The sequence below is a fragment of the Lepidochelys kempii genome, chromosome 11, assembly GCF_965140285.1.
Source record: "Lepidochelys kempii isolate rLepKem1 chromosome 11, rLepKem1.hap1, whole genome shotgun sequence".
In the NCBI taxonomy this organism is placed as follows: domain Eukaryota; kingdom Metazoa; phylum Chordata; order Testudines; family Cheloniidae; genus Lepidochelys; species Lepidochelys kempii.
Window position 1 is genome coordinate 21,760,068 of NC_136390.1, and position 27,922 is coordinate 21,787,989.

At 39.0% G+C, this 27,922-nt stretch overlaps 1 protein-coding gene across 8 annotated transcripts in view; it reads right to left on the minus strand.

Moving 5' to 3' along the window:
- Window positions 1-27,922, minus strand: part of LRP1B (LDL receptor related protein 1B) — a 1,329,376-nt gene that overhangs the window by 630,621 nt on the left and 670,833 nt on the right. For all 8 annotated transcript variants that reach the window (XM_078847919.1, XM_078847920.1, XM_078847917.1 and 5 more), the window contains one exon: window positions 3,395-3,617. In XM_078847919.1, the coding sequence (XP_078704045.1) occupies window positions 3,395-3,617 (223 nt within the window). The remainder of the gene's footprint in view (window positions 1-3,394; window positions 3,618-27,922) is intronic.

Here is a 27,922-nt window from a genome sequence, read left to right on the forward strand (position 1 = left end):
GAGACAACCAATGATGTAGCAGGCTCAGATAAAAGGAACTGCAGGGCCTTTGCAGACCAGTTTCTGGCTGGGACCAGAGGAAGAAGAGTGCTCCCCCCTGACCTGGGAACAGAGAAGAACCCAAGAAGGTCAAGGGGCCTTGTAGGAAGAGGCCCAGGGAAACAGCAGTGATGGAATGGAGTGAATAGTATGTAGTTGCTGTGCATGGGGTCCCTGGGTTTGAACCACAAGTAGTGGGTGGGCCTGGGTTCCCCTACCAGCCACAAGTAAAGTGGCATAAACCCCCAGAAAGGGACAAGCCTTATTTGGGAGTCAGAATAAAGGGATGAATTTAAAGGACCCAGAACTGGGGCTGAAGACCCTCGTGGGGACAAACAGGCTGTTTAATTACCAAACTCTTTCATATCCAGAAAGGGATTAATTTGGACTTTGTGACTTGGCCAGAGGGCCAAGCCATCGAAGACTGATCAAGGTAAGATGGCAATCTGTAAAGGGGAGCAAAGGGGGAGAAAAGCAATGTAGTCCCCCATCCAGTTGCTCAAAGGCACTCCACAGGTGAATGCCCTGTTACACCATCCTAGCGCTCCATTTTGTGTTGACTTTCTGTGAATTTTTGGTGGCTGTGTTTTACTGGCACAAATGCTTGCTAAAAATAAATTCCAACATTGTATTCATAGTATTCAGGCTTGATGTGTGTATCTATGCATGTGAGCAAGTGCATTCATTCAGTCAAGAAACAGGGACACAAAGTTAGTTAACTAACCAATCATTTTTATCAAACAATTTGAATATCAAACATCTGATACTCCAGAGACTGTTTGTGACCAAATGAAAGAGTTTTTTAAAAAAAGTAAAATAAAAAAAAAATCTGATGGTAGATATTCCAAAAGATTAACAATTGATTCAATTAATCAAGGAATTATTCACTGTGATGTATCCACTCAGCTCAATGTTATGCTGGACACCTTTCTAAAAATTCTTATTTTGTACAACTAAAATCCCACCCATTTCTGAAAATTACTCCTACCGGGCCAGAACTTGGCATCCATACTCAGATCTTACTCAGTCAGAATTCTAAATTGAAATTAATAAAAATTTTGCCTGATTAAGACTCAATATTATTTAGTCCAACCATAGTAATAGGGATGTGAAAAAGAAAACACTGAAAATAATGATGCACCTGCATCACATTGCAGTAAACTATTACAATACCAATGTTTTACCAGGAAAATATTATATTTGTAAATGTTTTAATATTGAAGGAATAGAGCCCTGTGCTTAAGAGGAAGATTCCCTCCTGCATGATCATCTCCTTTCTCCCCCATTTGCCCATTTCTTAACATTTTATTATTCATTTGCATCCCATTGTGAGGTACTATACTTACTTAACTGGAGTTGTGCGACTATATTTTTATGATGTATTTTAGGATGTTTTAATTATTTATTTTCATCTGTTTTATGCATTATTGTGATGGTTTTAACCATAAATGCAATTCCCCAAGTATCTTGAAAACATGAAGAGACACATAGCTTACTACCAATGAAGCCAAAGAGACTATACATGATAGTACCAGTAAGCAATAAGCCGATTCTTGTTTTCAGGATCAAGACTTTAATATCTACAAAGAATACCAGTTAATATACTGGAATTCTATAGATTTAAAGAAATCCATTTTTATCATTTGTATGAGATGAACAGACTTTTATAAGAGCAAAAAATAGAATTCCATTTACCAGTGTTTAAATATGTCTATATGTTCAATCAGCTAAAATTTCTGTGTTTATTTGATTATATAACCTCCCCTCCTGTTAATAATTTCTAGCCCCTAACTTTCCGGTAACGTCCAGCTTCCCAGTAACTGGATCAAATCCAGCCCTGGGATAAACAGACAACTCCATTGAAATCCACTTAAATCACCAGAGTGGACTGAGATGATTGATAGGTTGCTCCTTCTGTACGTGATTTAACAGGCTGCCCTAATAGCCAGTTGGAATCCTTAACTTTTTGCTACTTCTCACTCCCTCAAACAACCAGCATTCAAGGATACATCTTCTGTTCTCTCCATTCTTATCTAGCTAGGTTGTTAACTAAAGCAGTTCCTCTTATCTGTTTTAGGAACTGTTCTTCAGCATCTAAGATCCCTGGAAAAGAGGAAAAATAAAACAGGCCAAATTGTAATCTTTGCTAAGGCACTGAGACCAAATCTGTGATAGTAAGCTTCAAAAATTGTGTGCCAGTTACTGCTAAAGATGGACCCCCTTCTAATCTAACTACATAGTGACAGAATGTGCCAGCAGCACCAGATGCTGAAAGGATTCAGATTTACAGGAATCTCCTTTCCAGTACAATTGGCCAAAGGCCATGGCCAATGCAGTCTATTACAGATATGGAAAAGCCTGATATCTTCCTCTCAGCCTGCCCACATGAGCATCTCTCTGCTATTCCCTGTATTCATATTTTAAAAATCAAAAAGTTAAAATATCCTGTTGTCTCTTGGTTGAGCTGGGGTCAATTTCAAGTCCATGCTTCAAGTCAATTTCCCTTTGCTGGAGAGAAACTGATATCACAGATGGATGTGTAATGTGCTCATTCTGAAATTGCATGTTTTTAACTACTCTATTTACATGAAACTTGTCAATCTACAACTGAGATCGACCCAGCCACACATGGGCAACTCCAGAAGCCCCAACTCTGTCACTGTGAGTAGCCACTAGGAACAGCTGCCTTTGTCGTGGTCTCTTCAGGTTTCCAACTGTCCTCCCAACTGCCACAGAATCTTTCATTCCCTGGCAACATACTACACTCTAGTCAGAAGCCAGAAGGGCAGCAACAGACACACCACACTGCTGTCTGCTGATGTATTACTGCTCAGCAGATTTATCACTGTCCTACAGCTTAAGGACTTGGATTCAGCTCCTACTGAAATCAATGCAAAGACTCCCACTGATTTCTATATTCATCCAGACGGCCTAGACTGGTGAGCACATCTCACTAATCATCTTTTCCTTCTTTGGTGTTATCAGGATGCATCTCCTCACCCCTACATCTCTTCTTCTTACGGTACTAATGCTATCCCCTGCCTAGACTTACTTCTAACTCTGTAATGTCCTTCCATTTCCCCCTGTTGAGATCCTTACATCTGTTCCTCTCCTCTCCTAGATTATCTCTCATGTGTATCTCCTAAGAGTCACAGCACAGGATCTGGCCCATACACTGTAAGGTGAAATAAACAGCACATAAAATAGAACATGCAGCTGAGAACTTGTTTACCGGACTCATTTGGAGCAAACAAGAATAGTGAATCTTATGACAAATATTTGTTAATGCTATGCACGTTCTTTTAATATTATTACTTTTTTATTATATTAGAAGAATCATCAAATAAATACTTACTTGTCGGCCTTGAATTACTGTATGTCTGTTTCTTCCTTGATAGTCAACAACTTCTATGTAGTCCAAATATATGTCTATCCAGTAAACATATTTATTGACCAGATCTACTGCAAGAGCAGTTGGCTGCTCAATTTTAGATTCTACTATCCTTGTTCTATTCATCCCATCCATGTCACATCTCTCAATTTTGGCAACATTCCCATAGTCGGTAAAGAAAAGTTTTCTGTTGAAAGAAAATAAAGTGTTGTGGGTCTGTTTTTGCTTTGTTATTTTTTAAGAGGGTGAGCTTGATGAGTAGGTCCCCAGTGGGGCATTTTGTAAAACAAGTTTTCATTCTAATTCATTTCAGTGGTTACATCTGTTAGTAACCCATAACCATAACCATATAATATCAGCCATAAACAGAGAAATCTGCTAATGAATACTGTAAGGCATGAGGGAGCAGGTTAACTAAAGATGTGAAATATTCCAGCAAATGTGCAATTGCATTGGATTTTGTTCTGTTTTTGTTAGAGAATTTTTTAATGTATTGAAAAAGATGTGCCTTGAGGGAGCCAGTACTGCTGATTAGACATGAAATTCTTATGCAACTAAGTGCATCAGCTCAAAAATGTATGTGTCTTATGTGTTGTGTTTATCCTGCTTTTTAAACTGCTCACTGTATTTTTTCTTTCTATAAAGGCTATTAGAATTTCATTTATGTAGATGCTAAGATTGTTACAAATAGTAGAGATCAGCAAAATTGTGATAATTAAGCTGCTAGAAGCAAATGTACTATGTATATTGACAGATATAATAAATGCAAAAGTAATCCAGAGTTCTAGATGCTCTCAGATATTCCAAAACATAACATTTCACAAAAGAAGGCAATTTACTCTATATTTCAGTTTTATCCATTTTGGGGGAAGACAGACAAGGAAGGACTACTAGCCCTGAAGAACCTCTAGTACATTTATTTTTCCAAAATGAAACATCCTGTGCAAGATTAACAGAAATCTATCAAAGACTTAAACATACCACAAAGGCTTCTAAGCCTGATAGTTTGATTACCATTCACTATGTTTAGTAAACACAAATCAATTTCAATTAACTTGACAATATTTTAACAAGATTACCTTCTCATGAGACTAAATTGCATTTGTAAATAGAAGACCATCTTGCCATGACTTTAACACTATCTCAAGAATAATTCAATTTCTAGTTACTGAATGTTATTAATATTACCTTGAGAATCAAAGATTTGATTTTCCAGATTTAGTAAATTATCTGTTAGTTATCAGCATTAATGGAACATTATGTAAAGCCCAGGGTATCTTTTTGTTGAATAATTATCTAAAAATTAATTGTTTTAGTAATTGTAGCTTCCACTGAGCATTTAATATTGCAGTATGTGGTGCCTGGGAAAGAATGTGGAGTTGCAAAGAAGACAAATGAAGATTCTGTTACATTATTAATACCTTACAACAAATGAGAATATATTTTGAGTGTAGGTCAAAAGGGTCTCACATCCAAGAAGACTTAAAAATAAAAAATACATTACAATAATGTTTTAAATACATGTAGTTTAGAGGAAGCTGCTTCTATTGTGTTAAAATGAACTGATCATATTAAGCTTATTCTTTAAAAAACACCAACTGACCATTAAAAACTGGTGGCATGATATAGCCCAGAATTACTAATTATATTGTGCATGGAGCATGGTACAAATGACATGAGAAGCGTATTAAACTGAGAAAGTTAAAAATAGCAAAAAAATACAATTAATTTAAAATTACAGTCACAAAAACAGTATCTTAAAATAATGCTATCATATTAGCATATCAAATTAGCTATCATAAATTTTAAGCCCTCTCACCTATTGCATTTAAAGTTAGACCGGGGGAAAAAACCACTAAATGTGCATTTACCGATATATGGTTTGGATGAGCTAATAGATCCTTTCCATCTCATACTTGCTGAATAATATAAAAGCTCAACTCAAGATCTCAAAATCAAACTGGATTCTTTCAGGGGTTTTTTTTTGTTTGTTTTTTTTTTTGTTGTTGTTTTTTTTTTTTTAAACAGTAGCACAAGTAACCGATTATAGAATTGGAATTTAGCGGACCACATTGTTGATAGTAAACTCTTTGGGGCAGGGATCATCTTTTTTGTGTGTGTTTGTGTAGTGCCTAGCACAATGGAAAATGCACAACCAAATTCAGCACAGGGATAAATTAAGACACCTGAGGTCTCCGACATTATCAGGCCCACACAGGAAAGGTTCTCACAACCAATGCTGTGGCCTCCAAAAACACTGCCCTGCCAATCATCATCATTCCTGGACTGCAGCTTTCTTTTAGAGCTTGAAAGACTCCTCCCCACAGTACAGCCCCCAAAGATTATATTCTTCCATCACAATTCTCATTTTTCCTTTTCAGACTTTCCTCCTTCCCCAGCTCCTACCTTTCCGAGTTATCACTCTTTTAGCTTAGGGTTTTAGCTCTTTTCAGGTTTCCAAAGCAGCACTCCACCAGTTTACACTTTGTTTGCATTCCCAGTTCTCTCTTCAATGATCAGAGATGGAAACAAATGATACCTGGGGTTGTGGAGCATAATTGTGTGGCAATACAGTGAATTCCACAGCAGTGGAATCATAGAATACCAAGGAGCCTGCCTGTACCTCCCTATCTGCCATTCCCCACACCTTCTCTCTCCCTCTCTCTCTTCCAGGTCTCCTCTCATCATAAGTAGAGCCCTGCAAATCTGCGGATATTCATTTTATATCTGCGGATACGGATATTCACGGACCATGTTCGCAGATTGCATGCGGATACAAATTTTGTTTCCGCACAGCGCTCTAATCATACGATCAGGAAGCACTAGAGAAGGAGAAAAATCTCACAAATGCACTAGTGTTTCAAGTGCAATGTCTTCCCACAAGACAACGTAATGTGAAGAAGAGATATTTCTACAACACAGAGCATATTGGAAACCTGATCTTAACTAGCAAAGGAGAGTACTTGTGGCACCTTAGAGACTAACCAATTTATTTGAGCATAAGCTTTCGTGAGCTACCGCTCACTTCATCGGATGCATCTGATGAAGTGAGCTGTAGCTCACGAAAGCTTATGCTCAAATAAATTGGTTAGTCTCTAAGGTGCCACAAGTACTCTCCTTTTCTTTTTGCGAATACAGACTAACACGGCTGCTACTCTGAAACCTGATCTTAACTGTGTTCTCTAGGCACTATAATAGACATACGTATTAATAACAACAATAATAGGCTTTTTACCTGTTTCCCTATAAAGAGTTGCGGATTTAGTGCCAGTTAGAAGGCAGCAATGAATTGGGCTGCAGTCAGTGCCTCCTGCTCAGGAGAGGGCAATACAGAGGCTCCCTTGAAGAACAAGACTAAGATCAAAGGGTGCATGGAACGTAGCTTTGAACCACCATTCATTTCACAACAGACCACTACCACAATATCCAAAACCAACCAATCAAATGCCATTGTAGAACATTAATTGTAGAATAACTTACTTTTAGCTTGGAAATCACTACGGGTACCTGTACAATGTGAAAAACACCAGTGAGTCTCCAAGCTTGGGTCAACTGACTCAGGCTCACAGGGCTCTGCAGTACAGGGCTCAAAATAGCAGTGGAGACATTCCCACTTGGGCTGGAGCCCGGGCTCTGAGACCCGGTGAGAGGGAAGAATCTCAGACCGGCTCTTGTCACCAGCTTTTTTTTTTTGAGGGGGGCCAGTATAGACTTACCTTTACTGGTTTATATCTGCAGTAACACAGATGGCTGTCTCAGCAGTGAATAGGATAGTAGCTATGAATTTGTGTACTGATCAAAACAAATCTCCTTCATTGCTATGCTAATTACAAACTGTCACTCTCTATATTCACCTCTTCTAAAGCGAGTAAAACAATGCAGCCTGGAAGGGGTGGGGGTGGATTTACTAGTTGCTGAATTATTTATATATTTATCTGGCAATTTAAACTTCTCATACATTTTGAGCTGCTCTAATGCACAGATGACATTGGTTTCATGTCCACAGTAGGAAATGACCTCAATTTCCTTCTGAACCACCATATTGTTCTGAAACCATCTCTTTGTTTGCTCATTCCATCATCTTCATTATGATAAATATGTTGCACCCTATTATACGTTGTGCTAAACCTGAATAGAAATCAATGATACTGCATCTTAGTTCTGTCTTTCTAAAGAGCAGTAAAAGCAACCTTTTTGATATATGTGATTAAAACTGAAGCATACAGTCTCAGTCTACACTATTTATAAATAAATTGGACAATAAACTTGAGCCCAGGGATGTGAGGGAAAAGACAACGATATGATTTGCTTTTGTGGATGAAGGTGAGAGACTAAGAAAACACAAGAAAATTCTAAAAATGTTTAGATAAGCTTCAGATAAGCACATAGATATTTCAACCTCTTACATATTATAAATAAGTCTTGAAAATAAATTGAAAGTACGGCAGAATCAGTTTCAAGGATTGCAAAATGGCTCGCAGTCCTGTGGTCCTAGACAAAGAGATGAGGCCTTGAAAAAACATGCCTGGGAACACCATCCCCAGAGTTGAAACCAATACACTTCAAAAGAAAGAAAATAGTAATCGTACATACCAGAAAAAACCTGAAAAATCTTAACTAAATAGGTGTGATAACACAGTCAAGCTGCTTAGCAGCAGTGAGAGCTTTACAAATGGATGAGCCACTATTGCTCAGGGTGGATAAAAACCAATGCTTTTTTTCTAAATAAAAAAAACTGGATTTTTTTATTTAAATGGGATAGCTTTTTTATAAAATGCTTTTTGAGGAAAAAAAAACCTATCTAAAGATCGTTTTAATTAAGATACATTATAGCTCAAAGATATCATCATTGAATAAGGATTATAAATTCTAATTCTATAGTATGAGAGAATATATTTATGTAATGTTTAAGAAAAGTTTTGTATATGAGTTCCAATAGTTCATGGATTAGGGACCCAATTGTATGGGGTTCCACAGGTTTCTGTATAGATTATTTAGGTTAATCTTTCTATCTACCCAATGGGACTCAGTGCTCAGTCTAGAAGACACCATCAGAGATCCTTAGTTTTGCAGTTCTCAAACTGTGGATTTGTGTCTTCAGAGGTAACATGCTTGTTAGCAAAAATGTTTTAAATAAATAAATATATAGAGGTGAGAAACAACAGACCTCAACTCTATTGTCCCTCTGCAAATTTGTGTACACAGAGTCAATCCCTTACCTCTCTCTAAAAGTGCAAAGTTTCAAAAAGTTCAACGAATAGAAGATTGTTGGGGGCAGAATAGATCTGGACAAGGAGAAGAAGTCTGGAGATATATGTGAGAAGCGTGGGACATATGCTTATTTTGTTAAAATATTATATGCTTGCTGTCGAAGAACAAAATCCAGAATACTTAACGTTGTTGTTTTAGTTAACTAAAACAATTTAAATATCTGTCTGGTGATCTTCTCTTCCTAATACAGCATGGCAAGAAAATCCTCCAAATATTAATGATTAACCCATTGAATTGGAGATAGTTCACCTCCCAATGACTTCGTAAATATCTGCTTCATTTACCAAAAGTAAATGAAATAACCAGACAATCATTCATTTTCTGACATAGCTGTAAAACTAATCTGAAAAGTTTTCAAAATAAATCACTGTTTAAAAATGTACAGTGTGTACCTTCTAAAAATGAAACCTACATCTGAGTTGTGAAGAATATGTATTAAGGTTATAACAACCAACAAGAATGCACTTTTATGTAGAAAGGCATGATTAAATCGAGTCTTCCTGACTAGTGATTTAAATCATGATTTAAATTAAATCAAATCCACCCTGCTATTGCTCAATCTCTCTCTTCATCTGTAGGCAACCTCAGTAATCAGTGCTTCCAAGCTACTTCAGCAAACAATGGGCTGGCAGTAGAACTACCAAAAGCATAAGCTTGCTTGCTGCTCCTCACGTCAGTGGTTCTGCCAGATCCAATGACACATAATATGCGTGGAAATGAAAAGGGGATTGTGTGTGACTGCTAAGAATAAGTTCAGCAAGACTGCTTAGTATTAGGGGAAAATAGAGTAATTCCACTCACAATGTACTGTAACTGCTACGTGCATAAATTAGAGGAAATGCCTATTATTGACTATTTGCTTGATTGGGAAAAGGAGAAAAATATGCAGAATAAGCTTGGCAAAATTGCATTGTCTTCCTATTAATCCACACATATTTTCAGCAGTGTTAAGACATTAGAATCAGTACTTGACATGGGGGAAAAACCATAATAAAATAGAATAAAAAGTTGTATTTTAAATCCAAGCAACTGAAAAATAAATTCAAGATGAGGGAATGTTAGGAAAAAGTTATATTCTGAATGTATAAAACCATATAGTGTAGATATATCTACATCAAAGAGACAGACACATTCTGTTATACTATATATAATATAATATAATATAATATAATATAATATAATATAATATAATATAGTGTGTATATAAAGAAGGCGGCACCAGGCCAAGTCATAGATACTCAGCACCTCTCAGGATCTGGTTATGCGTTAATGCCTCATTACAGTTTAAAATTTGAACTAAAAAATCAGGAAATGTAAAAATGAAGGTACCAATTGCAGTATTATTAATCAGTATTATTATTATCAATATTAATCAGTCAGCCAATAATTTAAAAAAATATTAAATATAGATAGTATTTCTTTATTTTCTTGTGGTTAAATCTGCAAGCTCAAAATTTACAACAACAACTTTTAAAATTTAATTTCACTTTTTTTGTTTGTTTTAAAGATGGGAATGAAAAACAAACGGTAAAACTCTAGCTCTGGAGCTACCAAGTTATACAGTTGGGTTCTAATCAACTCCACTGTACTGCTTTCTAAAAAACAAAATCCTAGGTGTGGAAAATATTCAATCATGCTATAGCTGCATTATAGTGCCACAAGTAATTATAAATCTCACACTCACAAAAACAGCTTATCAATTTTTGTGTAACAACACACACACTTTTATTTTATATAACAGTGATATAATAATGGGCACCGGCCATGTGTGCTTTATCCACAATATTCATTACATATTGCTGTTGCATTTACTTCTTTTTTTCAAGACATAAAATGTTAGACCGAAATGTGTGGTCTCTGACTGATGGTAAATGTTTTTTGGAAAGTTTGAGCAGAAATCCTTCAGCTCTTTTTTGATTTATGAAAGAGTGAAAACAAAATATGCTTCTCAAATTGTCAGATAAATTCTAATCACACTCTAAAACCAAAACAGAAGTAATTGGAGTCTTGGCTCTGCCCCTGGTCCACCATAACAAGCTTCTGCAATGATATATGCTGCAAACAATCTTGGGTCCACAACATGTCTGAAAACCACTTGCTGGTACAGCAGAATCTTATATGATAGTAGATAATACAGTCAACTTTTTATCTTCATGTGAAATCCTTACACTGCTCTCTCAAGGTATTGCATTCTCAAACTCATGGAGGTAAATATGCAGTACACCCACTGATCTCCCATATTCTCTGCCTCTCTCACTCCACATATGGATTTGTGTCTCTGCATCTGTGTAAATACTATACTAAAAATAATTGCATCACTACTGAAATAGAAAGCTAATAACAACAACAAAAAAACAGTTTGTAGTTTTTGCCAGAGGCTAAATACTCAACAGAATTTTGTGCTAAATGAATATAAACAAAGTGCCCATCTCATTCTCTCGCTCATCATAATAGCTAAATCTATTTTTCCTCCATCTGCTGTAAAGAGATTAAAGCTATGAGACATAATCCTGAAAAGCTGCATTCTTTAGCAGTTACCAAATTTATTCTGGTTTAATCTGCTACTCTGTCTAAATATAATTCAATACCCTTTACCTTAAGAAGCGTAATTAGCTTGAACAATTTGGCGCAGTAATGCTGAATTTTTCATGCATTTCTCTCAGTTCTAAATGAAGGTAAGGGATGTTATGTCTGAAATTGTTATAGTTTCCAAAGTGGATTCTTAAAACACATTTTTAGAGGATATTCATGGACTCATTCAAATTTTGCTTTCTTGGTGTACTGAATGTATACCTCTCCGCACCAACACACCCACTCACACACAGAATACAACCTGAACCTAAAGAGTTGGCACCTGACACTTTGTTTTATTCATGTAATTATGCATATAGTAGAAGAGAGAAAATCCCTTCCTCCATCTCCCAACCATTCTTTCTGAGTAGTTCCACTGATTTCAAAGGGAATAATTGCTGCTATTATACCTTGTGACAAAGTTCCTCCTCTACCTTGGTGGATCCCGTGCTTATTGGCAGATTTGCTTGTCTCAGAGATTCACGGCAGCCCTCAGTTTGGCCACTTTTGTGGCTCAAATTTGCCGTTCACTCAGATAACTTCATCACTGGCCAACATAGGGAAAAAGAGAAGAATGACCCCCACAGTCTCTGTGGATCCACATGTAGGTCGGGGAACAGCCAAGAGACCTCCCCTCTGGTGGAACCCACAGTCCAGGTCAGCTCCTCCTGTGTCCGATCAGGAGTTGGGAGGTTTGGGGGGAACCCAGGCCTGCCCTCTACTCCGGGTTCCAGCCCAGGGCCCTGAGTGCCTCCTGTAATAGCTGCGTGACAGCTACAACTCCCTGGGCTACTTCCCCATGGCCTCCTCCCAACACCTTCTTTATCCTCACCACAGGATCTTCCTCCTGGTGTCTGATAATGCTTGTACTCCTCAGTCCTCCAGCAGCACATCCTCTCACTTCCAGCTCCTTACGCACCCCCCTACTAACTGATGGGAGGTCAGGTGTCCTGATTAGCTTGCCTGCCATAATTGATTCTAGAAAGTTCTTAATTGGCTCCAGGTGTCTTTATTGGCTTGCCTTTCTTAATTGGTTCTAGCAGGTTCCTGATTGCTCTCGGGCAGCCCCTGCTCTGTTCACTCAGGGAACAGAAAACTATTCATCCAGTGGCCAGTATATTTGCCTTATACCAGACTCCTGTACCCCACTGGTCTGTGTCTGTCACAACCTGAATAGGGGGGTGGGGAGTATAATCTTTCCCCAAATATGCCAAATTACTGACATCTCTGGCACATGCACTCAGTTTAGGCAACTAATATCTTCAAAATGTAACAAAATATATCCCCAAAGCAAAATTATAGACTGACATCCATTACTACTCTTCCCCCAGAGGTTGACAAACCCATGTTCCACCAGACCAGGAAGTGGTATGAATTCCCAAGTTGGGGGCTTTCAAACAAATCCCATTATCTCAAGTGCCCTTGTTGCTTTCAAGTTTGGTGACAATACAGGAGGACAGAAGCAGTCTCCCAAATACCTTCCACACAAATGAAACAGGATTTTATAGATTACATTTAACAAACCATTTGAGTTGCATCTAGAAGCAAATAGGAAGTGAATGGAGCTGATGATGAATTGATGTAATAAGTACTCTAACATTACTAGGAACATGGGAAGATGAATGATATACTAGAAGAAGATTCTGAGCATCCTGTAGTGGTATTTATAGCAAACTGCCATGACCCACTATGAAGGTGACAATGGCATGAAGACCTGGGTCGTCATTGAGAAATATGGCCTCAGACACTAAATCAAGTCACCTTATAGAGATAATTAAGTAACCTTTCCAGATGCTACTTTTTAAGTGTTAATATTTTGGAAGCACAAACACACTTAGATTTTAATCTAAATTTAAGGTGTTGTCATATATGTTCTACTGGATTAAGTGAAAGATATACTGCAATCTCCTGACAGATTTGAAACATCAAAAGTTTGAATTCAAGTTTGAAACACGATTTATCAAAAACAAAGCTGAAAATTAAATAGTTTATTCCTTATGGCTCAGGTTTATTTTTAATCATATTAATTCAGATTTATCTTAAGTGAGTTTAGTAACCCAGCATATTTAAAATTCTTGCTTTCTAAGTAGTAATTTCAGAGGAGGAGACAGGGAAGAAGAGTTTGATGAAAGTTAGATGAAGTGGTGTAGCTGAAATCCAAAAAACTAACAAACAAATTACGTAAGTCTGATGAAAGCCTTTTATGATTAGAAATGAGAGTGGTGTATTTCACAATGGGCAGATATTCCTATTGATCCATTCCATGAGATGATTCCTATTTAATAAGTATCATAGTTTAATGACGTCATTCAAAATACACAGTGCTGAGGAGGTTCTTGCAATCCCGGGTCACCAACTTGCATACTACAAGTTGGGTCACAAGAAAGACATGATCTCTGTCTATACAATTAGGGAGTATTTAATCTCATTAGCTTGTTACACTGGATGGCAGATAAACAAATCAGCAGTAGTTACAATTGTGCAAAATGGAAATATGTGAAAGTTAAAAAATAAGAAACTGTAAACTCTGAAAAAGGCCTCTTTAAAGTTCAAATATAGGTGAACAAAGCTTGTGGCCATAAGAGGTCTTGTTTGGTAAGAGGTCTGATTCAGAGGCTTTGGAGTTGACTGTATACTTGTTTAAATGACACATAGGACATTCACATTCCATTGTGGCTAAAGATTGTAACCAGGGAAGTTGGATCAAAGAGGTGGGTAGCAAGAGGAATCAAAAAATTGTGTAATAGGAGGGGTTGCAAATGTGGAAATGGAAGTGTCCCAGGATGAAGGCAGAGCACGTCACAAGATTTCAAAGAAGTGCACCAGACTTCAAAATGAAGGAAGAGGATCTAGGAGATGGGAGAGGATGGTAGATAATTAAGGTCCCCATATTTTCTAAATTTAAAAAAAATGTGTCAGCATTTTTAGGGTCACAACAAAACTTATGCAAAAGCCAAAATACATATTTAAAAAAAAATATGTCCAGGTGTTGCTTCTGCCAGATTCAATTAAAAAGAAACATGCATATTTCTCAGAGTGCAGTACGTTTTTCAGTATTTTTCTGTGTTCTGGAGGAGCGAATCATGAAACAGTGAACAAATGTTAAGATTCACTTGAGCAAAAGTATAGCTTTGATACGGTCTATGTTCATTTGACTATTCAGTTCAAACACTGCCCTTGGTGCTGAAAACAAATTGTCTCGGACATGCTTATGTGGGGTTGTGTCAAAAGCCTTTCTAAAATCAAAATAAATCACATGTCTCTCAGCCCACGCCACTTCCTGCAGGCCCCATTGGCCTGGAACGGCGAACTGAGGCCAGTGGAAATGGCGATCGGCTGAATCTGCGGAAACTGCACGTAAACAAACCATCCCAGCCCACCAGTGGATTTTCCTGATGGGCCGCATGCCAAAGGTTGCCAATCCCTGCATTAGAACAATAATCCTATCAAAGAATGAAATTTGACAAATCCATGATGGCTATTACTGATCACCCTTCAAATCATGATTAAATATTGACCGTTTGATAATTTGTTCCACTGTCTTTCCAAATACAAGTTAGGCTGACTGGTTTATAATTCCCTGGGTCCTTTTTGTTCCCCTTCAGCATGTTATCCCATCAACAGTCCTCTGGGACTTCACCCATGCTCCATGATAGATCATCACTAACACTTCCGAAATTGCTTCTGGTAGTTTCTTAAATACCCTAGAGCGAATTTCATCAGGCCCCGACAATGTGAATACATCCACCTTACCTAAACGTTCATTCACCGGTTCTTTCCCTATTTTGCTCGTCTTCCTTCCTTCTTGTTGTTAATGTTAACTATGTTAAACACCTTAATGAAGTGAAGATTGAAGTAAAACAGGTATTGAACACCTTAGCCTTCTTGATATCATCCATTATTAGCTCACCTTCCTCACTAAGTAATGTATCTTCACTTCCCTTTGTCTTGCTCCTAATGTATCTACAGGATCTCTTCCAATTGCCTTTTATATCTCTGGCTAAGTGTAACTCATTTTGTTCTTTAGCCATTCTCATTTTATCTTTACATGCTTGTGCCATTCTTTTGTATTCCTCCTTAAGAATTTGTCCATGTTTCCACTTTTCATAGAATACCTTTTTTATTTTCAAGTCATTAAAGACCTCCTGCAGCCATTTGGCCTCTAACGCTTCTTCCTATCTTTCCCTCACACTGGGCTTGTTTGCTTCTGGGCCTTTAGGCTCATAGACTTTAGGTCAGAAGCAACCATCATAATAATCTAGTCTGACCTCCTGCACGTTGCAGACCACAGAACCTCACCCACCCATTCCTGTAATAGACCCCTAATCTCTGGCTGAGTTGTTGAAATCTTTAATACTGCCTTTTTAAGAAACTACCTATTCTCTTGAACTCTTTTCCCTTTGATTTCCTTCCCATGAGAATTAACCTACCAGTGCTGAGTTTGTTAAAGTGTACTTTTTTTTTTAAGTCCATCATCCTCATTCTGCAGCTCTCACTCCTTCTCCTTAGAATCATGAAATTTATCATTTCATGGTCAATTTCACCCAAATTGCCTTCTACCTTCACATTTGCATCCAATTCCTCCCTGTTAATCAGAATCAAGCTACTCCTCTCATTACTTTCTCCACCTTCTGAAACAAGAAGTTGTCCCCAGTACATTCCAAGAACTTATTGAAAAGGCTCATCAAAACACAAAATTACCAAACAGATAACTGGGTAGTTAAAGGTTTCAGAGTAGCAGCTGTGTTCTTTTTTTTTCGCGAAAAAAAAAAAGGAGTACTTGTGGCACCTTAGGCTCAAACAAATTGGTTAGTCTCTAAGGTGCCACAAGTACTCCTTTTCTTTTTGGGTAGTTAAAGTCCCCCATTATTACCATATCTTGTGTTTTGGGCATTTCAGTTGTCTATTCTAGAAATGACTCATACAACTCTCCTCCTACCATAATATTTCCCATCTCCCGCTTTTCCCTGCCTGTCCTTCCTGAACAAACCTTACCCTTCTATATCAATACTCCAGTCATGAAATTTATCCCACAAAGTCTAAGTGATGCCAAATAAGTCATGGCAATTAAATGTTGAACTTTGGCACCTGGTACTTTTGTGAATCTAGCTCTAAGTGTAATTCTTTTTCTAAGTATGCTTGACAAAGATTGACTGGCTTAGTTTAATTTAAATTACATATATTTTGTTAATTTGTATATATTTGTTCATTAGAGAACTGCAGTAATGATATTACAGCTCCATACTTTGGATTTATAAACATTTTTCCCTGCCACTTTTTTCCCTTTTGTCTGATGTGACAAAATCAGTCCAGTTAAAAATATTCTGGCAGAAGCCAAATTATCCCATTTACAAGGAGAAAGCTGTGAGGCTCCACTAGTCAGACTGACAGCTCATTTTAGAAAGGTAAAATTCAATTTCCAATAATGTTTTCCACATGATCCAAATGACAGTTTAAATTTAAACAGTTTCATTTGTAAATAAATTTAGTGTACATGAAAGGTGCTGGATTGACAGTCCTGGAAAATAAAGACCTTTATTTATCCATAGAACAAGGACAGCCTGGGTGGTAGCTGCGTAAGCAGCCCCACCCACATTCACCAACTCTCACCCAAAGAAATGTCGTCTATGAAGTGAATGGTAGCTTAGTCTTCTCCAACCCCATTCAATACCTCGTCTATCTGCGGAAGGTTCCAACAAAGGTCCCAAATAAAGGTAAATGTGCTGCTGGATCTACTCCCAAAGAACTAGACTGAGACCACTAACTCACTGCACATAAGCAAGGACTCCAGCACATTGTAGAAAGCTGAATTTAATTTCTCAGTCAAGGTATTTGGGGTTTGTGAGGCACTCTGGTGCAGCTGACTGGAAATTGTGTGGCAGCTTCACTTCCATTTTCAAATGGAGGTTTTTAATGAAATATGAATAGTAAATTGGTAGAGGAGACCTTGTGACATTTTTATAGTAAATTCTAGTCAAATTATGCTGTCCACACAACTGCAGTTTTTGATATGCCACATTTTTGTGCTGAATAGCATCACAGAAATAGAGAAAATTGGAAGTTTAGGCAAATGGGTTTTGGGCAGTTGAAGCTCTTAGTACTTGCTCTGAGTACTTGGGGAGTAATTGTAAGATTGTAATGTTTGGGACTGTAGGACTACCACATTATAGCTGGAGGTTACCTAAAATGAAATAACGTGAAATTGAAAATTGTCATCTCCAAGTTTAAGAACAAATAGAGATGAATGGACTGCTAGTGTGTTGAAACCACAGCCTATCATCCTGACCAATCCTGACTCGTTGTACTCCCTCATCAGTCTGCCCGTATCTGTCTGCTGTCTCTTGTATTATATTTAGGTAATAAGCTCTTTGGGGCAGGCACTGTCTTTTTGTTCTGTATTTATACAGCACTTTGCACAATGGTCGTGGTCCATGACCTGGGTATCTAGGCACTATGAGTATAGAAATAAAAATAATAGTTTACTCTCTAGGAGTTACTTTTTCAGGCTGTCTGCAGATTCAGGCAGATGGAACTGGACAGGTATACCCTTTCCTTATGTTTGCAAAGCTTTCTCTGAAGCCATGAAGGTTAGAAAAACTTTTTAATGAAAATTTAGATTCTGGAGCACAATTTTGAAGTAAGGGGTGGATTCCATGGCAAATGCTGTGATTGATGAATGGTGAAATACACAGAGCCTACACATGAGATACTGACCATCCACTTCTGCAGGCAAGTTTTACGCATAGAGGGATTCCTATTATTACAAAAGTACAAACTGGACTTCTGCTGAGCAGCACAACGCTAAATTCAAGAGCCATCGAGGAGCCAAATCTTGAGGCTCAGAGATACAAGGTTGGGGTGCTCATGGTGCCCAACTTCTGGGTCAGATCTGACCTGAGTGGGAGGCGTTAAAGCATCGCCACAGATAGATGAACTAGATCCAACTATCATTCTTGTCTTAACCATGAAGGTGCTATTAAAATGGCCATCACCTGCTCCTCCCTCTTTTGGAGTAAGGTTCTGAGGATTAGTGGTGTCAGAGGGTAGCCATAAGGAAGAAGATCAGGTCATGGGAGTAGTAAGGTGTCTACTAAAGGACTGCGGCTGCATCTTCTCTTGAAGCAGAAGATCTGACATTTCATATTGATCAGGATTGCAAAGAGATTCACTATGGAGAGGCACCGTGCTTGGCAGATGCTGTGAAAACCAAGTTGTTGAGCTCCCACTCATGGTCCAGCTAGATTGTTCCTGCTTAGGAACTCTGGCACAGTGTTTTGGAGGCTGTCACAGGGCACAGTTCTCTCTACCAGACTGGTGCCTCCTCCTGGTACTCTAGGGATTAGCTCAAGGCCGACACCCCTCCATCTGCGGTTTGCACACTAGCACTCTGTCGCTGTTCCCGCCTACGGCTCCTCTCTCAACTCCAGAACCGTGGCATCTTCTTTGTGGCTCGGCCTTCCGGCTGTGTCACTGTCCATGTTCCTCCCTCTGGGGCAGGTTTGGTTCCTCCATAGTATAGACATTTCCCCAGTAGCGACTGCAGTCAATTGTCTTTCTGCTTCCCCATTGGCATCAGCAGTCAATCGTTCTGCCACTTCTACAGTGGCGATTGCAGTCAGTTGTCCTGCCACTTCCCAATAGGTGAGTCGGGGGAATCCGGGCCTGCTTGCTACTCCAGGTCCCAGTCCAGGGACCCTGTGGATCGCAGCTTCCTGCTGCGCCTCTAGTATTGCTGCCTTCCCCACCGCCACAGCACCCTCAGTCTCTGCCCAGAGCTCCTTCTCTTCTCCCTGGGGTTCCTTCCTGCACTGAGCTGTCCATAGTTCTACAGTGTTGCAGTCTACTCCAGACAGACCCCTCACCCCTTGAGCTCCAGACAGCTACTGACCCTCCTCTGCCCTGAGGGCCTGCTGAGCTCTTATAACAGCCCCTCTTCTATTGGCTGCTTTCTGCATAGCTTCTGTAGGGCTCTATTAACCCCTTGCATTTCAGTGTAGTGCAGACACCCCATCACAGAGGCCTAGTAGGTAAATCATGGAGATTATTATGTGGCAGGACAATTCTCCAGTTCTGCAGTATTAGTGATTCTGCACATAAACACATGGATCTTGCTCCAGCTCGTCAATTTATATAGTACATTGCTGCCCTGTGGTCTAACATTACTCTGACTGGGTGGCCATGAATGTCATGGAGAAAGTGCCAGGATGCATAATGAACCGCTATTAGTTTTAAGACATTGAGTGAAGCAACATTTCTGATCTCATTTGGAGCAGCACAGAAGTGGTATGGGGTGGCATCTTGGAACAGAGAGAGAGTGCCAAGATTGGGAAGCATGCGTCACATGTTGCCGGGACTGTGTCATCCTTCGGGCCATTTTAGTTCCCAGCTGGCCCAAGACTGGGAGAGTAGAGAAGTGGCTCTACGCTATCCTTCCACTCTTCTCAGATGAGGATATAGTACTTTATATTCATTCATTGCTAGAAGATAGAAACAATCAGTTGTACCATCTCTAATCCAAGTCAAAATCATTATTGACTGGATCCAAGAAGTCTGGGAATTCCAGAAACTACCAGCTGCAACCTTCTCAATTACCTTTAACAAATGAAGAATATGATACAGATATGATAGCTGGTGAGATCATTGTCAAACAATGATTTCAGGTAAGCATCACATTATAGCTTCCTTAAGGGCAATGGGCAGCCAGCCCACTCCTACAGGGAGGTTTTGATGCTGTAAAGGAGCAGACTCACTCCTGCAGCACCTCCTGCTGGTTGTCCTTGGGAATTAGCTCTTTTCAAGCATGGAGCGCCCTCTGCAGGCCGGTGGTCCGCCACAGCTCTGGCCCCCATTTCTCTCACAGACCCCGGTGTCCCTTTCTCTGGGCTTCTGCCACCTGACAGTACCCCTACACTCTGCCTCTGGGTCTCCCCTTCCTGGGGAACCCCCAACCCACTATCCCCACCTTGCCTCAGTCTGGGCTACTGCCAGTCATCTCCAAGGCCCCGCTCCCTGGGGCAGACTGCAGTGTAAAGGCCACTCATCATAGGCAACGGTGTTCAGACCTGTTGCCTTCCTCTGCCTCCCAGTACCTCTATGGGCCTTGGACCAGGCCTTTCAGCCTGGGGAGTTGCCAGCCTGGAGTGCTCGTGCTTGTGCTCCTCCCTCAGTACCTAGTCAGGCAAGCAGCTGGGCCCTGCTCTCTCCCAGCCTGAAGAGAGACTCCTTGGGCCTCTGCCTCACAGCCTTTTTATACAGGCCAGCTGGGGCCTGATTGGGGCGTGGCCCAGCTGTGGCTTCTTTCCCAATCAGCCATCCCCAGCAGCAGCTCTCTCCAGGGCTGTTTTTAATCCCTTCTATTTTAGGAGCAGGGTAGCCACCCCCCTACAGACAAGCTCCACAACAGTCAATCCAATACTTCCCTGCTGACCTTCTCCAGCCAGGAAGAGCAAGGCTCTAACTAACAGAGCAGTCATGTTTCCAAACCAAAATGAATAAGAGTTCCCAAAATTCAAGAAAGACAAAACTAGCTCTTGTCTACTCAAACCACTGGTCTGTCCAAAAAAGAAGAGAGTATTTTTCTCCATAGAGTAAAATGAAAACCTAACATTAAGCATAAAACTTGAATGTGTAACCAATTGGAGATAGCACAGATTCACTAAGAGCTGTCACCCACCAGAGCAATTCCACTGTGAAAGACTTTGTGTATGCTAGGACTGAGTGTGAAGCAATATTTCTTTTTTTACTGCACCCCCACAGTATAAAACATTGTATGCTGCAGTTGATCTGGTTCAGTATGAGACATCTACTGCTAGCACTCCATCTATTTCTAGCCCTGCCTTATTGGTCATAGGTCATCTGTACATAATGATGAGGATGGATCCACTTCATCAATTGGGGAGGATTGTTATACAGCCCATGGAGAGAGTGGTCTGTCATCTGAATGGTTTTCTTCTTCAGAGTCAACTGGAATTTGCCCACCCATGAGGGTGGACCACCTAGGTTATGTTTGTTTGTTTTTCATTTGTATCAGTGAAATGTCAGAACTACTCAAGCATTTTATCTTATCTTATCATATTTTAGTTTTACCTCTTTTGGACCAAGGTAGCATATAAATGCTACTTATAGTGGCGTGTGATGAAGATTAAGTAGTAGGTATCTTCTTTTTGCAGTGGAAGGTTGTCTGCTCTTAGTGATGCTGTTAGCCAACAATTGTGATACTTCTATATGTAAGAGACTGGGTGGGAATGTGTGAAATGCTTCTTTTCACTTTTTTCATCTCCATTCTTTTCCCTTTCAAGCTTTACATGGTTGTTGTGGGTATTTAAGTATTTTTCTATCATACATAAAACCTTTTGTTACACACTTTTAAGATGTACAGAATTTAGAAACTACTGGATATACATAAATAAATCAGATGCAGAGGTTTTGAACTGGAGTTCTTTCATCTTTTGTCTACAGCCCAGTTTGCTACCAGTACAGCAACCAATATAGTAAGAATGGAGAAATGTTCAGGGCTGTTAAACACTGAATTTTCAGAGTAGATCCACACAATGTTATTTGGCACAGGTGTATCTGTAGTTGTGATGCTCTGGGAAAATTCATTGTTTAATGGACCTCAGTGTCTGACTTCCACTTGAAATGGAAACAAACCTGGCTTTTTTATCCATTTGTTTAATGGACTTTGAACATTTAGCAGATAAGTAACTCTCTACCCCCCAGAAAACAGTCACTGAGGCTATTTTAAAAAGAGGGTTTGTGTTTTTTGTTTCTGATGGGGTTTTTTTTGCATAAATAGGGTGATGGTAGATAGCATACTTAAATCTATAATTATGAGCATTAATATGCTATCCCCCCTTTTCAAATTGTGCTCACTTCTGTGGGTCAAGCAACCAATCTCAACTGGAGATATTATTCCATAACAGAGATGGAGTTAATGGACTGGAAAACAACAATTTTGGGAAATAAACATTAAAATTCTGCTTTCATAGCTAGCAACTCTAAGAACAGTAACAGTAATTTATCTGCTATCATAGGATATTTTTAATAGCCCTTGGAACTACAAATTGTTGCCATATGAGTTAGTACCATAGTTGTCTAAACAAAATTACACATTGGCTTCTTTCAAAAGCACAATTTAGTTTTTTAGAAACTTAACGGAAGTTTTATTCAAACTCCTACACAAGAATCAGCCTGTAAAGCTGATAAACAGCAGGGTTTTGTGTCATTGCACTTTCATCATACTTGGATTCCAAAATATATGTTGCCTTTTTTATATATTAAGGTTTTTACATAACATTTCTTCTTTGTTGTTGTGGGAAAAAAAACACTTTTGAATTAAAGAAAATTTAATTTTTAGTTAAAGAAATTTGGGATCTTGGGTTAATATTGGATTAAAGAAAATAATTAGTTTTGTTTTACTATTATTTTATTTACAGAATGCCTCTACTGGTAAAACTCTCGGTGCATGTTCAACATTATAAGAAAAAAAGCAAACCCCATAGGGCTTGATTCTGCATTTTGACAGAATGTTTGAGTGGTGTTTGAGTGGGGTGGAGAAGGGTTGTGACTTGTGATTCAGAATATCCGTTGGAGCCCTTTAGCACTACCGTAATAGAAATGTATCAAAACCCTCGTATATTGCCACCATTGGCTCTCCATATCCCTATATGATTGCCGAGTAGCTCAGTCAGCTCAGCAACCAAAGAGTGGCCCTCAAACAGTACAGTTATATGGCATCCATTAAGGATCTCCAGAGCAAGGTATAAAAGGCTCCTCCTTTGCACCTGCCCTTAACAACAAAGCTTATCCAAGGTAAATATTGTGGAAGAAAAGATAAAAAACCTAAGTTGTTACTTATTTGTGCTTTTTTTGGAGAAATCAGAATAACGTTGAAGATACATTATGTTGTTCTGCTGCAGGATTATACAGGCATCTCAGCATTGTATAGAACTGCACCCTTCACATTTATTCCATTTAAGCAAAAAGAAAATCAAAAGTAAATATAAAATGTAGGATCTCTAATCGATTCAGGCCAAGAAGTTTAATAATATTGCTCTTGCACTGTGAAATAAAAAATAAATTAGTCAAAATAAGCCATAGCATCTAACCAAATTTTTATCTTTCTTTCAAAAAACACTGAAAAGGCCCTTTAATGATTGCATTTTATTGATGAGATAGCTTTACAAAGCCAAAAAGCAATACAGTGCTGTCCAAAAAGAAAGTCTTCAGGCAGTGAATGGAAGGCACAGGAGATCAGTAATGGGATGTGCAACTTTTGGCCCTTAGGTTACTGGTTTGACTCCAGAAAAAGCACTGATTAGGTATAGGTGAATTTATTTAGTTAAAAAAAACTGGCCTGAAATTTTTGAGAAGAGTTTTTCTTCTGAGACAGTCTTGTCACACTACAAATACTACAAAATGAGCCTTTCTTGTGTGGCTTTTGCTTCCAGTCACAACTGAACTGCAGGCAGTAAAAAGGCCAGGAAAATGAAAAAGCTGCTTTGCATTTCTGTAACAACTATCAAAGCACTTTACAAATGCTAACCAACCTATACCTCACAGCTCTCTTCTAAGGTACATAAGAGATATAATGATCACTTTACTCATCAAGGAAATATAGTCTGCTCTGGTGTGCAAGGGAGCAGCCATTAAAGAGCACAGAGAACAAGTTTAGGACAGAAAGCAAAGAAAAATATTTTTTCCAGATGAAATAACAGCACACATTTAATTACGCAGAATGTAATAATTTGATTTGAAATTTGGCTCGGAGACCATGGCTAATATCCCATTTCTTAGAAAAAGTGCTATGGGTTCTATGTCTGACCCAACTGACAGCACCTCTAGAAACACTGCTTCCCCTGATACCATGGAAGTATGTCAGCTGCTTAGCCTGTGAGCCCTGAAAGGGCTACAGTTAGAGCTGGGTGGGAAATGGTTTTCTTTGAGTATATCCCAATGGTGCTCCACCATAGGCCGTGAACACGTCTGCGCGCTCTCAATTTAAGATTTAAATTAGCAGTGTCTGCAGGTCCACGCCTGCACACTGTACAACCTTGTGCTCCAAAGCAATGGTATATAGGGAGAAGCGGACTCACTGCCACTCCAGTTCCTTCTCAACTGCCTGCGTCTTAACACAGAGCAACTCTGGTGTCCGCTGCATCTTAGAAGCTTCTTCTCTTTGTCTTTATTTTATGAAATATTTAGTTTCTATTTTGTAAATTTATTTTCAGCACAAGTTTGTGCTTAAGGGGGCCCCCCTCTGGTCTCTCGCCAGGACTTAATCCTAACTGCCTAACTTCTGGAGTACGCCAAAGACCCCAGGATTCAAATCCTGGAATGATTCCATTCAGACTGAGTTTGCGTTTTGGCTATACAATGGGAAGATATTTATTTCACCCAAACCAGTTTGCCTAGGTCTCAAGTTCTTATAGTTTGATCTCAAATGTTTCAAGGGAAAAAAATCTCAACTCCAGCATCCATCACAATGTATAAAATCATATCAAAACTGTATCTATTTATATTCTTACCAAGCTGAATGAGTGTTAATGGGGTCTAGACCCAGAGTAAGCCTCATATGCACAGAAGCAAATCATCAGTTGGCACCTCCTGGTGTCTGGATGCAGGGTTACTGGGCCTTCCCCTTGGTTGCCTCCATCAGGGTCTTTCATGTCCTACCTCTCCAGACAGGTCACTTAAAAGTTCAATCCACTTCCAGGGAACTCAAAGTCCCAAAATAAGTATCACCTTCAAGAGCAGTCACAGGTTAACAAAAACAAAAGATCTTTCACTCCTCCTAGGCTAAAGTCACGTTCTCACTAACTTCCCAAGCTTTTCCTCACTAGGAGCAGCTTACACCACAATGGACGTCAGCCGCTCCCGGTCTTCTCTTCAGTTCCTTGTTCCTCTTGTGGAACAATGACCCAAGGACTGCCTCTCTGGAGCCTGACCTTTTGCTCTAGGGTCCCACCACAGAAGTTAACTCCACACCCACAGCTCAACTCTCCAGCCACAACCAAACTCAACTGCTCTCTTCCAAAGCCAGCCCCAAACTGCTGGGCTTCCTCTCTTTCTAAGACTTACACCCAACAAAGGTGTGGCAGGGCTAATTAAAAAGGGTTTGCCAGCCCCAGGTTTCCTGGCCCCTAAAAAGGCAGGCCGCTCTGTTACAATGAGATTTAAACGACAATATGCTTAATTTAACAAACAGACTTTAGTTTAAAATAAAGCTAACTGATTTTGGTATATGAACACTGAAAAATCCAAATATGTTTTTGAAATTAAAGGTCTGATTTTTTTTTTTTTGACAGGAGGCCTCTTTGTCACAAATACTTGTACAATATTTGCAACATATTTTATGGTGCTTACATCTCTGTAAATATGACTGTAAATATTCACATTTGCAATTCACTGTAGATGCAAAATCAGAGGCCAAGTTGAGCCTCACTGGAAAATCAGGCCGTGAATATAAGTCTGAAACAGATAATCAGGGCCAAATCCTGAAAAATGGAACAAAACCAAGTAAAAGAGTTTTGGCTATGAGAAAACTGTGTTGAAACAGGGCATAGGGATTGAATTCTCAACTCTAACTTAAAGTGGGCATTCCAATTCATGTAGACAGTTGGTGGCTGGTTAGTTCAGGATGGCTGGTTTAGTCTTTGTGGATTTACACTGTGCTAGAATCTACTGGTCACATTCCCAATACACTCACTTTCTCCAACTCCCTGGTGCAATGTGGGAAATATCACCACTGTGGCCTCCTCCACCATGCACAGGTGATAAGAAGTCTCCCAATGTAGGTTCTCCACAGTTTAGCCCATAAATACAGTGTTGTTGCTGACTCTGGCTGGTATACAGACCCATTTAGGATTTGGCTCTTGGAGCCAGATTTACAAAGTTATTTAGGTTCCAAGAAGTCAATCTGAGTTAGGAGTCTAACCTGGTTGGGTGTTTCTGCAAACTTCACTGGGCACTATCAGCACCTTTAGGTTCAAAAAAATTCCTTTATAAGTTCGGACCTTGTTTTTTATATTTTAAATGTGAGAGAGACATAGTGAAAAGCAGATGCTCAAGAAACAGAAGAATTAATAGAAATGACTTTTTTCTTCAAGTGCTGGTCCCTATGGGTATTCCTTATGCAGGCAAGGTCAATATAAAGAAAGGCCGTGTATACATTTTCTGACTTAGAGTTGCCTACATTCCTCAGCCCTGATGGTCCTTTATTTTCCTTATTTTAACTTGTTCCCTTCTTCAGAAAACTGTTAGTTGTCTGAACTATTTCATGGTACTCTGATATGGACAAATGTCTACGATCTTTATTTAACATAGGCAGATTTAAACTCAGGTCTCTATTGCACATAAACTTCTTACTTTTCATCAATTCCATAATGCTGCATTTTAAAAATTTTAATTTCTATCAACTAGTTTTATTCCATTTACATTACAGTTACAATAAAGAATGCAAAAGGCAGTATTGTGTTCAATATGTATTTATTTTAATATTTCTATATTAATATTAAAAATAAATTATAAAATGGTTCTCTTGCCTTGGTATTTTATGACCTATAGCAGATGAAATGTCAGCAATAGCTGGCATTTGAGAACCTATCTCATCCATCTAATACAGAAAATGCTACAATAAACATTATAAAGAATTATATTAAACTAATCATAAATCTGCAATTCACAAGCTTTTGGAATCTCAAGACTCTTTCATCATATGCAGAATTGAAGAAAAGGTGAGATCACACCTGGAGATGCAGTCTTTCAATCTCAAAAGCTTGTGATCCTAGTTTTTAAAGTTGACAAATTAAAGGTTTTAACCCAAAGTACCAACAGTTAGTAGTTAGCACCACAGATAGAAAATAATAATCCTGGTGTCAAACAGCATTATTGCCACCTAGCTGCTCATTAGGATCTTCATTCACTTGATATAATCAGGGGCCTTGAAAATGCAGTAGATCTTAGATACTGGCTCCAGTGCAGGACAAATAATTTAACAGAAATAAACACTTGACACTGAAGTGCTTGACACTGATTTAGCTTCACTTGATCAAACACATAATATGCACACACATTGAAACTGATTTAAGTTGTGCTTTAACTGATATAGTGCAAAGCAGTACACAAAAGATCGATCTATCCATCTATAGACAGATAGGGGGTGGTGTTATGTGTGTCCCATGCAAATGAGCTTATCTTCATTCTCACATTTTCATTGTGGCTTCATGATACATTTTGCAGGTCAGGGAATTATTCCAACCTATAAAGTGGCCCATCTGTGTTCAGGGATGGGAAGAAAATTTTGGCACTCCATATTTCCAAGAGCAAAATATTACTGAGCAGGTGTTAGCGGGTGTGTCTCACGAAAGCTTATGCTCAAATAAATTTGTTAGTCTCTAAGGTGCCACAAATACTCCATTTCTTTTTTTTGAAATAAAAAGGAAGGTTATTACCTAATTATAACTAGATTTCCTCAAGATGTATGGTTCCTATGAGTATTCACTGTGGGTACGCATGTGCGCTGTACTCCTGGGCCCAGAAACCCTTCAATAGCAGTGTTCACTGATCCCCCTGTGACTTGTGTCTCCTTGTGCTTTCAGCCAAGGGAAAAAAGGGTGACCCAGATCAACCACCACTCCATTTCTACTGTGA